Source organism: Lissotriton vulgaris, chromosome 9 (genome assembly GCF_964263255.1).
Source record: "Lissotriton vulgaris chromosome 9, aLisVul1.2, whole genome shotgun sequence".
NCBI classification, from domain to species: Eukaryota; Metazoa; Chordata; class Amphibia; order Caudata; family Salamandridae; genus Lissotriton; species Lissotriton vulgaris.
Genome location: NC_141697.1, coordinates 103,636,073 through 103,648,548, shown reverse-complemented (window position 1 = coordinate 103,648,548; position 12,476 = coordinate 103,636,073). Strand labels below are relative to the sequence as shown.

Sequence of the window (12,476 nt, the reverse complement as noted above, 5' to 3'; positions counted from 1 at the left end):
AAACATTAACACAATTGGAGTTGAGAAAGTGGAAGAGGAACCTCTGGTTATCTTGGTTAATGGGGTTCCGACAAAGAATAAGAAAATTAAACACCATTACCCATCCAGGGTCAGTCTGCGACTGACAATAGGCCCGGACACCGACAATAAAAGTGGCCCGCATTACCGACCGATCCCAGATAGTGGAAATTGTGAACACAGGTTGTGCAGCTGTTTTGTACGGCATGGGGGGCGGGAGGCCGTATGCCTTTGTGCTTCCTGCAGACACTGTTTGGAGCAATGTCTGGGATATCAACAGCATACACCAGCCCGCCAGACCACAACAATGCAGCACAACAAACGGCCAACACATCGACCCACACACGGACCGGTCACACCAGTCCCTCGGGCATCGCCAGACTGCCCTTTGAACCAGTCCGACCAGACCTATACAGGCCGAGCTCAGAGCTGCCGTTTCCAGGATTCGGAATCCACCGATTCTGGCTGACCTCAGCAGATTCAAACTACTGGCGGATGTTTCCATTTTCTTAATAAACAAACACATTTTCGAGTCGCTTTGATCATAAGAAATATGGTTGGTTATTGTAAATTTCGAATGATAACATCCGAAAACGTGCATTCCAATGGACGATGCAGAAAATGAAAGTGAAACTTCAGAGTCCCCCCCCCCCCCCCCCCCCACCGCCTCCCCCCCAGAGCTGGGTCCGAGCATCCAGAATCAGACCCCGCCCCCCCAGCTGCCCTTACCTGCCCTGCGAGAAGCTCCATGCCGGGCACAGACCTCTCTCTCCTCCGGCTCGGAGCGCCCTGGGTACCGGACGCCCAATGTACGCCCTGGGATGGTAAACAGATTCAGGGGGTGATGTTTTGCCCAGCAGAGTGCCACGTCACGGTCAGGTCTTTGTACACTGGCATGTGACAGCGGCTGCCCATGCAGGTCCTTTCCGATGACGACAGCTGGCATAACTGGCACAATCTGAGGGTCCGAGTCAGGGGGCAACTGGCACCTCCCGGCGTAAGCCTCCGGCACACGTGTCTTTGCTAGCGCCTTAAAGCAGGGGTAAGTGTAAAGACAACTGAGGGCGCCGCTTCCATTGGTGACGTTGCACTGCGCCCAGAGGCCCGAGGGGCCCACTGAACCCCCATTATTGTTCCATTTCACAGTTCAACCAGAGGCCAGTGCCCCCATGTCCTTCCTTGCACGAGGGTCACTGACACAACAGCTTTGCCACTGGCGCGGACCGCACATCACCCACCACGAGCCTGGGGTCAAAGCACGGAGGCCTGGGTCATTCCATCCAAGTGACGTCAGAAAACGGCACGGGACCACAGGCCACGTGCAGAGAGGCTTCCCACAACCTTATTCTGATTCCTTGCATGTAGTAATTTCACTTTCCCTCGCTCTGCTCTTTGTCCCCCTCACTGCTCCCCTGGGCACCTCTGACGTGAAGAGACGTCACAAGGGCAGCCTCATTATCCTGGTTGAACCTCCCAACTACGGGTGAGGGGACAGACACCCCCTCAGGGGTAGTGCAACTGGTTGTTGGCTAGGGTGTTACCGCAGTGCTTAATGTGTTAAAAACGTAGGTGCCTGGGCCCTAGTCAAGAGGCCACTGCAGCGTGCACAACACATTGCCCTGGCCAGGCTGCCCATAATAGTGACAGCACAACTACTAACCATCACACTCCTACGGGTGTGGCAATTCGTTCTATTTCAGGTCCCCCGAAGCTATACCAATGGTTTGGGCAGCAGAAATTAGTAATTTTTTATGTATATTGAATTAACTGTTATTGTGGTCATCTCTAAATTGTCCCACAGCGCCACCGGCTTGTGCTAGAACGTCACATGCGCTGGTGTTCACAATGAAGTACTGGTACCGAGCACCAGAAACCACCTGGCTCAAATTAAGCACTGCTTGTGGGGTCTGTAGACGATTCCCCTCTTGTCCATCACCCAGATCAGCCCCTCCTTTCTACCACCGACCCCTCCCAGCACCGGTCTCGTGTTCAGCCTTGTATTCGGAAGGTTGGTGCCTCCTACAGGCCAGAAGGAGCTTAGCAGGGGCCTGGCATATGGAACAGCGCCACCTGCTGGTTGACCTTGACTCCTCCAATATTCGGGCGCACTTGCTCAATAAATAGCCGCGCAGGAATTAGGCCTCCTTGAACGTATTTCCTGGTGACCCGGCCCCCTACAAACCCACAGTATTTAGCTTATAAATACGTTGTGGCCTTCCGCGTGGCAAAGCCACACATGAGCGCGGGTCGCAGGGTTGTGAAAGGCTGCTACTCTGAAAGGATGTGGGAGGAGAACTTTTGAGCGTGTCCGTTCTTCATTTTGTTTTAATTATCTCAGTGTTTGAGTCGTAAACCAGCTTTATACCTGTATTTTAGCAAGCACAGACATGCTAGTCCCAAGGAGGTCATTTAGGGGTCACCAGGCTGGCCTGAGAAGGCAGTGGCAAAAACTGAAGGAAAACGGGACTCATAGGAGCTTTTGTTGCTCGTGCGTTTTAATTCTTTTGTGTATCCTAGCTGCTTATTAATTTATAAATTAATAAACGAATGCAAAATGTTTCTAAAGCAGTTAAAAGGTGCAAAACAATTTTTGTACCCATTTATGTGTGCATATACATACACATGTATATATACACACAAACATTATATATATATATATATATATATATATATATATATATATATATATATATATATATATATATATCTGCTTTAGAAATCTGTGGCATTGTATTTATCTGGCAATTTATGTGTAATCTTTCATTTAGTGTTGCATTTTAGAATTCAGCGGTGTGACTACTTTAAATCTATGATGTCAAAAGTCACGTGGTAACACCTTTAACATTATCAGGGTCAAAAAGTAAGCTGATGACACTTTCTGTGATGTCATCAGTGGATGAACGATTGGATGATGTCACTTCCGCTACCCTGTCATTTTGGAGAATTGATGTCAATGATAAGGACCACAAATTAGGACACGGAAAAACTCCCGATCAGCTTGAAATTGTCACATATGATGTCTCACTTTCAAACTTCCTTTCATCACCAGCAGGCGTCATTACTGTAGAGCGCATCTGCATGATATTACTGGGGAGGCATAAACATAAAAGAAGGACTTAAACTTAGCATAGAATCCTAAACCTGGCTGTTCGATCAGTAGCGCCTCCGCAGCGCCTTGAGACCCTCTCGGGTATGTAGCGCGCTTTACAAATGACTGATTGATTGATTGACAATGATGAAATACTAATAATTTCTGAAGTTGCTATCCCCAAACTTAACCGTGGCTGCAAAAAGGGGCGCTATGCAGCTGCACAAAATATTGTTGTTTGGAGGGCTTTATTTGCCCTCTTTGTGAAGGCACCTGTGAATAGATCACCTCAACTTTTGCTTTTCTATATAAAAAAAAGTAAAACATTATGGACAACCTGCACCGCCCTGCAACAGCTGCATGCATCTACAGAAAACCTGCTTTCAAATAAATGGACTCCAGCAGGCCCACCCTCTCAATTCAAGAACTCGCCCGCTCTAACATCAAGAAAGGAGTTAAGACTTGCAGTAAAGACCCAGGCGAGTGCTGCTTCTCCTCAGGGCGTCGAGAGTGGCCAGGGCGATTGACCATCGAACAAGGGACCAGTGGGATGTGGGACTGACCGAAGGTACTTCACACCTGGGGTATAAAACAGGCATGCTGGCATTAATTCATAGAAATCACTGCACACCTGGCCTTGAACTGCATCATCGCTGGCTTCTTGCTCAGAAGAAAAACTTTCATACTCTTCCTCCGAGTAATTATCTGTTGGTGGCAAAAAAGAAAAAAAAACACAAAGTTAGATTGAGGACTGCACAATATTTGGGTATGAAAAAAGAGAGGTACCCCTTAAGCTAGTCAAGGGAAATGGGGTTATTACAACCCAAAATTTCAAAGGGAACCTTTGAAATTTTGGACTGCACAATATTGTCAGTGACTCACCAAAAATACTTCACCAGCTACTCTTCACAGCATGATTTAACACCACTGCTCACAACTCAACAACTGTCCTACACGTTGATGTACGCAGCCCAACATAATTGTTGCTAACTAGGGTCAGAGCATTTAGGTTTCTTGGCACTTCCGTCTTCAGCCATCCATACTCATCTTGTGGTCTGGCTACCAATGGCCTTTGCTGTCTTGCAGACTTCTAGACCAGAGGTTCTTAACCCTTTTGATTTGTGTGGACCCCCACTGAATCATTACTGGAATCCAGGGACCCCCACTGAATCATTACAGGAATCCGGGGACCCCCACTGAATCATTACTGGAATCCGGCGACCCCCCACTGAGTCATTACTGGTATCCGGGGACCCCCACTGAGTCACTGCTGGAATACAGGGACCCCCTCTGAGTCATTACTGGAGGTCATGGCCCGGCCCAAAAAATGTTCATGATTTGAACTTCAAAATGATACACAAAAAATAAGATATAAGTATTTATCAAACAGATGATAACATATTTTATCTGCTTCCCAAATAAAAATACTGTTGAAAAACCCAAAAATTCAATTTTAATGGGAAGGTTGCAGCTTTTCTAAAATACTTTTTCAGTTTTAAACGATGAAGCAATATGCTAAACTCCAGCAAGTAACTCAGTCTTTCCTGCCCTTAAGAATGCTCTTTTCTGACGCTTCAACTGCTGCCTCCAATCTTCTATTCCATATTCTGAATACTGCACTTGGCTGCTCCTACTAGTCAAGCGGAGGATGCCAACTTCATTTTTAGCCTTCGCTTTCAAACTCCTTCACATTAACATAATGTTTTAAAATGTTAAAATTTACAGTTTGCTTTTTTATTTCTATATAGTTCTTTAAAATTAGCTAATATTTCATTTTCTGGCAGTCACGGACCCCCTGAGTAAGTGTTGCGGACCTCGGCGTATCCAGGGACTGCAGGTTAAGAACCGCAGCTCTGGACAGCTCCACACACAATGCTCAACATACGCAAGTGACTTTAAATCCCACCTTTTCAGCCTCCAGCTTCTTTGGCTGAGTCCCTGGGTCATTACACAGATGTGTATGTTGTTTTCTGCAGTATGAGCTGAACTTGGAGATAGGGTTCTTTCCTTTATGTTATTTGGCATTTGCATCACAATTTATTTTTATTTACCTTGCTGGGGCTCAAGTAGCACAGGAGGGAGCTATTGCGCGATGCTGCTGCGCCTCTATCCCGCCCGGTGCATCATCCCCCAAAGCTCTTCTGATGTTGCTGTGTTACGCTGTATTCATGTAATGCATGGCAGTGAAGCAGTCCATGAGTACATTTCACGTTTTACTTAATATTGCAATCTTTAACCCCTTGGGCGCGGGCGCGATTCTGCGCCTGTGTTGCACATTCCGATCGCGGGACGGTCATGACGACCGGGAGCCGTCATCAGCACACAAGCACTGCGTGCCATGACGGATCCCGGCCGTCATCAGCATGGAAGGGGTTAAGGGTGTCCTTTTCCCAGCAGGTTTGAAGATCGCGCCTGGGCAGCACATGTGCTGCTCTGCGAGGTATGCTGTATTCAGGTACAAAATAACTACTTCCTTTACCGTGAAACTTTTTATTTACAGATTAAAAGGAGTCTCCATGGGTGCCTGCTTTGCCCCAAATTTTGAGATTCTTTTTGTACACCACTTGGAAAGAACACACATTCTACATACCAACAACCCCTTCTCCAACAATTTCAATCTGTGGCGTCGCTACATAGACGACATCCTGCTGCTTTGGAAGGGAACCAGAGAGGCTCTAATCTCCTTTGTGGGCTGACTCAACCACTCTCAAGAACATCAACGCTTCACATGCAATTGTCGAAGCAATGATTTACCATTCCTAGATGTTACTATACATGCAGAGGAGGGTAAATTGGGTACTTGCCTCTTCCGGAAACCGACTGAAAGAAACACGCTCCTACAGTATACCAGCTATCACCCACATGGACTGAGAGATGGATTACCGTATGGCTAGTTTCTTCGAATCAGAAGAAATTGCAAGTGGTGCAAGGATTATTTTCGAGAAGCCGAGGTCCTTGCTAAAAAACTGATTACAAGAGAATACCCCAAACGACTCATTTCTAGAGCCTGTAAAAGAGCGTGGTACTGCCACAGGGAACACTTGCTCACTACTCAAACCAAGAAACCCTGGAAAAGAATTCCATTTGTTTCCAAATTAAGCCCAAGTAGCAACAAAGTGGCTAAAATCATAAGGAAGAATTGGTCTGTACTTCGCCCCTTCGAACCATTCAAAGAGAAACCTCTATTCTCCTATCAACGTGGAGACAACTTAGCATCACACCTGGTGCATGCCATTACTTGGTCCGAAAAGAATAGGGACAAGCACACCATCACTGCTGCATGGGGGCTCCCACCAGTAGTTGGTCATTTTAAGTGCCAAAACTGTTCCGTCTGCGACCTGACAACTAACACCAACATCTTTGCTAACAAAAATAGAACTCACACTCTGAAGAACCATACAAACTGCAGATCACACAACGAGATATATGCCATCCAATGCCCCTGTGCCTTGCTCTACATCGGCCAGACGACCCAAGCAATCAAGAACAGGATTATCCAACACAAGAGCCGGATAAACTGCAAAGTCATCACTGCCCCCCTGGTGTCACACTATCTGGACAAAAAACACCTTGACACTGACATCTTGTGGCAAGTGATTGAACAGGTCACACTCCCCCGAGAGGTGGAGATATCAAATCTCTCTTGAACAGATGCGAGTGTAAATGGATGACATTCTGTAACTCAGTCAACAATGGGCTCAACACTATTGATGAGTGGAATAGCACCATTGCTATAGTTCTCTCCCTGATACGTCTTCACTTTCCTCCTTTCCTTCCTTATTCCTTTACTGTCTCAATCACGTATATGACACACTACACCATACATGAACACAGATTGCTGATAATTGACCTATACCGCTGTGCCATTGAGATATTGTCTTCCAACAGGTATTTTTACTGTTTTTTAATTCTCCTTGTTAACTATGAGCACTATGGAAACTGTTCCCCCTAGCCTTACAGCCATGTTAGTTCACATGCTCATGTATTCTGAATAGCCCACTATCATTGTAATTATCAGTCTTCATCAGGCTCTTGGCTAATTACCACACGGATACTACGCTGTTTCTAAAAATGTATTATTGATTGTTACCATGACTGTGTTCACCAATCCAACCCCTGTCTTTTCAATGATACTGTTCCCCCAAGCCTTACAGTCATGTCAGCCCACATGCAGGTATAATCTGAATAGTACACCTTTACTGTATTCACTAGTCTCCATTAGCTTCCACATGGTTATTACGTTTTTTCAAGATGCATAATTGAACGTGACCAGGATTGTGTCCCCTGACTGTCTCCCCAATGTAAATTGGCAGCCCGTTCCCAACGCTGCCTGCATATCAATTTAAGGTGATCTATGACTGAAATACGGGCCCGCATTTACAGTTACTGATTTACATATTGCTTCTCCGACACTCCCTTTTCTAGCCGCCGACCAATCACAAGCGCCCTCACGCCTTCTTGCTCCACGCGTCACGGAGCCGCCTCCCCTCGTCCAATCCCTTTTACTCTTCCTGTTTTCACAGCCGTCTCCTTGGAAACTCCACATCGGAACGAGCCTCACGCAGCTCGCCGTCCCGCCAGAGGTATGTCCTCCTCCGGCTTGCCCTTCCCTAGCCGACCCCCGATCGCCTTGCCCGATGCGCCCCCAACCCCTCTCTTACTCGAGCCCATCCTTTGGTTTTACAGATTTAGTCTCGTAATACCGATCACTGTCGGATCGGCACCAGGACATTGCCTGCTCTCCTTATCCAGCTGGATCGGCTGGGAATTCTCAGATCAGTCCCCCACATATGCGTATCTACACCGCTATGCCGTGGTAAGTCTGTTCACCTGGATCCGCGCTAACCTGTTGTTTCCCCCCTTTTTTTGACCGCATCCCATTCTCATACCACCCCTCTTTTCCCAGACGTCCTTCCTATTACGCATGGCTTCCTGATTCCGTTCTCCGCGGATCTACATGCTATCGACGGTAAGCCCTGGTCCTCTGCATGTCCGCGACAGTAGTTCTTGCCTAGCCTTCCCCTAACCCACATCTACTTTCCCTCTGCAGAATTCAGGCTTGCCCCACTGGACTCTTGATGTCCACGTGTACTCCCTCCATATCAGGTAAATTTTGATGCCCTGGCCCTCCCCCTCCTCCGGTCACCTTTAGACCGCGTGCACGCCAGCTCCCCTGACAGGGCTCCCCACCCCAGTCCAGAGGGCCTTCATTCCATTAGAGCCACCCTCTTTACCACTCTACATACTAGGCTTGACCCAGGTGACGCTCACCCGCCAGTGCACCATTAGTTAGTATCAATCAGTGACCGGCGCCTTCACCTTTCCTCCCACTTCGCGTCCAATACTACAGGACATGTTCAGCCTTCCCCTACCATGCGTAGTTCCAGATGACGCCATACCTTCTAGCGCATCACCATTCAGCCTTACCCCCGGCCCTGCCTCTAACACCACAGTGCGTGTTCCATTTCACCCGTGCGCGTACTATTCTGAGACACTAGAGACGCCATTTTCCAGCACTTCTTTACTCATTGTTGCTACTCCTAATTGACTACCATACCTTTGCAACCCACTAGCCATGCATGGTTACCGCATCTGTCTTGCCAACAACACTTGTCTCCTTCCCCTGGCGACTCACAGATGCCCCCCTGCGCCTCCTTCCTCCGTCCTGCCCTATCTTACCCTCTTTCTTTGCCCCCTATGTACAGCACTGCTTCCAACCCAGTCCTGATGAAAGTCCTGATTAAAGTGGATCGAAATGCGGCCGACCGTTCAGAGCGATCTTAGGCGCCCCCTCACACAGTGGTTCACGAACAATACATTCCAACTGAATAGAAACAAACCTTCCAAGCTACCTGGAACCATACTGTGTCATTCATTCACTGTACATATTTATACACCAGTCACTATGCGCCTTCCTCGCTGATCGACATTGTCACCTGTGTCGCTATAGTGTTTTTCACTCACACACCTTGAGCACCAGTCACAATTTGGGTTGTTATCAATCGTTTTATTTGTATATCGCAGTGCTGTCACAACTGCCAATTGCCTTTTTCCTAAATTTTCTACTTAAATGATGCCATGAGCACATGTAATAATCAAACAGCGTTTCCTTACTTCCTTTTGATAATGTTGTACTCATATCGTTCCTAATTGTCTTTGAATTATACCAGTTGGGATATCATATGTTTATACCGTATTCAGGTAGGGGCTTGAAGCTCCACCCACTCTCCGCCCATATTTTTCATTGACTTGTGTCATTGTCCACTGTAAACTGTGGATGTTCATTGGTCAATAGGCTTAGTAGTTCCTCCTTAGTACCGCCTTGTCTCATTTTGTAACCTCCCATGGTAACACCCCCTGTTACGTGTGTTGTTACTCGGTGCACTCCGGTGTACTCCGAGAACTATTTTCTCAAATAGCTTTGCACTGCCTGCTGTCCTGCTCTCTCTTAATGCTTTTAAAAATAATTTATGGCAAGGGTGCCAATCGCATTTGCAATGCAACAGGTCTCGCATTTGCGAGAGTTTAAGCTATTGGCATTGTAAATGACAATGCCTTTTATCTGTTTTAAAACAACACATAAATAAAAGGCATTGTCATTTACAATGACAACAGCTCAAACTATCGTAAACGCGAGACCTATTGCATTCTTACTTTCATGCAGCATATTAGTCTTGTATTGTGCCTACTGTGAACGGAGTCACTTCTATGTCCCTGCCTGAGTTCGGGTTCTAGGTGGGTGTTTATAATAGGGCACGATTGTAAGCTCTGAAGCCAGATTCTCACAGTGCATGTCTGTGGGTCATAAATGTGTTCAGAATAATTGCTCATCCAGTCCTTGGCCTCTGTGCAGAACGAATAGCGCAATGGTCATGTATGCCAATTTTAATTGTGATTCTCTGCAAAAGTGTTTGAAGGAGGCACTCAGATGTCGCAATAACGTCAGGGAGATGGTAAAATAAAAAAACTGAGCATACCGGTGAGTATGTTGTGTGGGGATGCTGAAGTGTAGAAAAATGCAAGGAAATATATGCAGGAATAGAGTGAAAAGTTTGGGCCGAAGAGGAAAGAAATGAGCTATGTGATGTGCATATGGAGGATTTCAGTAAAATGTTGTGAGAAAAAGGGCGTGTGTAACAGAGAGACATCAAAGGAAAGAGATAGGAAAAATTAGGAATGAGAACCTTTGACGACCACTACCCCCACCCCACAGACCTTCGTAATGTTAAATACAGTCACATACTTTCAAAATAGAAACATTTCCAATTATAATTTTTCACAAAAAAATAATTCTCATTATCGTAGGCCACACTTATTGGAAGCATTTCTAATTATGCTTTTTCCACACCCCTTTTAGATATCACCCGCTTCCTTAAAATGTTACCTAAAGCCCTGGTTGTTGCCATTTCTTTGTCTGAGGAGAGAAATGGAAGCTTGCAGCTTTCAGGAAACCGATAAGGAATGTGAACCAATAGAAGAAACTGGGCACAAATGACTGACAAGATGCACATATGACGACATAACAACCACAATATGGTTTCTTCCTACAAGCATAAGAAGACACCACCTTGTGACCTCGAATGACCTTGCTCAAGCAGCATTGTGACTCTCCACCCTACTCTGATTACCTCCCACCAGGTGGGAACTGGGCACCTGGCACCACTCTCCACAAGCTGCTCTGCACCACCGCCTCCCTCCTACAGGTGGCGCCAGTCCCTACAGCTCTGACTGGACATCGCAAGCCCATCCTTATGAAGAGCAGACAGGCAGCTGTTAGTCTTTTGCTGTGTGAGGTGGCGGGTGCACTCAGGGCCGAGACAGCTTGCGTTTACAACGGCTGGCCTGATGTGTTTGAGCAGAGATGGCCGTGTGGTATTTTATTGTCAGTTTTCCTCATTTCCTCTGACTAAGCACCATGGCTGGAGCAAAGAGGTTTTCACACAACCAGTGTAGGCCAGTTCTTCATCAAACCAGGTTTTTGAAGAGCGTGGGGAGTCCTATGATGAAGCATGACACTTGGTGATGTTTGAGGACATCCTGTTACATTTTTGGATATTTCCAGAAGTAGATTGGTACATAAACATAAATTAAATCTCGGGTGACCTTGTCGCGTGAAAACTGCTGTGACTGGAGGCCAGCTCAGCCTTGAGGCCCCACAGCCTCTTGTTCCCTTGGATGGGTTCCAGGGTTGGTGTGTTTGGAGCAAAGAGGTGCCTGAGCACCGTATTTCTCCTACCAGCACCTTTCTTCCCAGTCACTGCTGTGATTCCATTGGATTGATTTTAGGGAGCCTCTGTCCAGGCACTCATTCTAGTGCACGGCTCCATTCTCTTCCTATAGAACGGTGTGTCCTTAGACCACCCGGAAAGCCTTACCAGAGACCTGGGTGGACAGCTGCCTGGGCATTTGGTTTTCTTATTGGGATATATATATATATATTATATATATATATATATATATATATATATATATCTCTCTCTCTCTTTTGGTCGGCAAAAACTTGAAGGTGCATCTGTTTTATTTGTGCGCTTGTTCCACATATACATGTACACTCATGTATTGATGTATGTGGGTTTTATTGTGCTGAACACTCACCAGAAAATATTAGCATATGCAACCCTCTGCAGCTGTCAAACTTAATAAAGCCTTTTCATTCTTTTTTTTACTAGGTCTGGGTGTGGACAGTGCTGCAATAATACCTTTAGTTTGCAATACAGAGAGTGGAGGTTGGCTCCACCCCCTTCCACCATTGGCTCTCCTCTACCAGCATCTTTCACCCTATAGCTTGAGACTTAGTCAATCATATCTTGATAGAGCCCAGTGAAGTATTTATCTCTCACCTTATGCTACTGGTTGATGGGTGTATCCTTCCCCTCCACTCTAGTATTTGCATTGAATAGCAGGAGGGGCTAAATTACAACTTTAGCCCTTTCTATGGCTCCTGCTGGCTGCTTCCTGTGTGTTTAATTCTAAAGTGATAACTCTGCATGCGTTTGAACATCAAACCCAGACCTATTAGCCTTACTGGGGCTGTTTATTATTATTATTATTATTTTGTAACTTCTTGTGCTGTCATTAAGCATATCTATTAACTTGCAGTCATGATTGACAGGAAGAAGAAATACTGAAAATAAGACCTAATTGCAGTTTTTTGGTAGTGGATAGGTTTTTACCTACATCTATGTGTAAAAATATTTGAAAGCTAAAACTGTGCGGGAAGTACATTGCTATTTGTGGGGGAAAAACCTAGAAAAAAATAAAAAAATTAAAAATAATGCCTGCAATATTGAGTCACTGAAACCCCAGGGATTGTGGAGAATTTTGGATTCTCAGTCACATCATGTTTGGCAAAACAGTTCTCCGGTCACGT

General features: G+C 46.0%; 1 protein-coding gene across 8 annotated transcripts in view; it reads right to left on the bottom strand.

The window, feature by feature from the left end:
• PACS2 (phosphofurin acidic cluster sorting protein 2) overlaps nt 1-12,476 on the bottom strand; it is a 521,350-nt gene that overhangs the window by 102,836 nt on the left and 406,038 nt on the right. For all 8 annotated transcript variants that reach the window (XM_086937135.1, XM_086937137.1, XM_086937141.1 and 5 more), the window contains exon 6: nt 3,738-3,811. In XM_086937135.1, the coding sequence (XP_086793261.1) occupies nt 3,738-3,811 (74 nt within the window). The remainder of the gene's footprint in view (nt 1-3,737; nt 3,812-12,476) is intronic.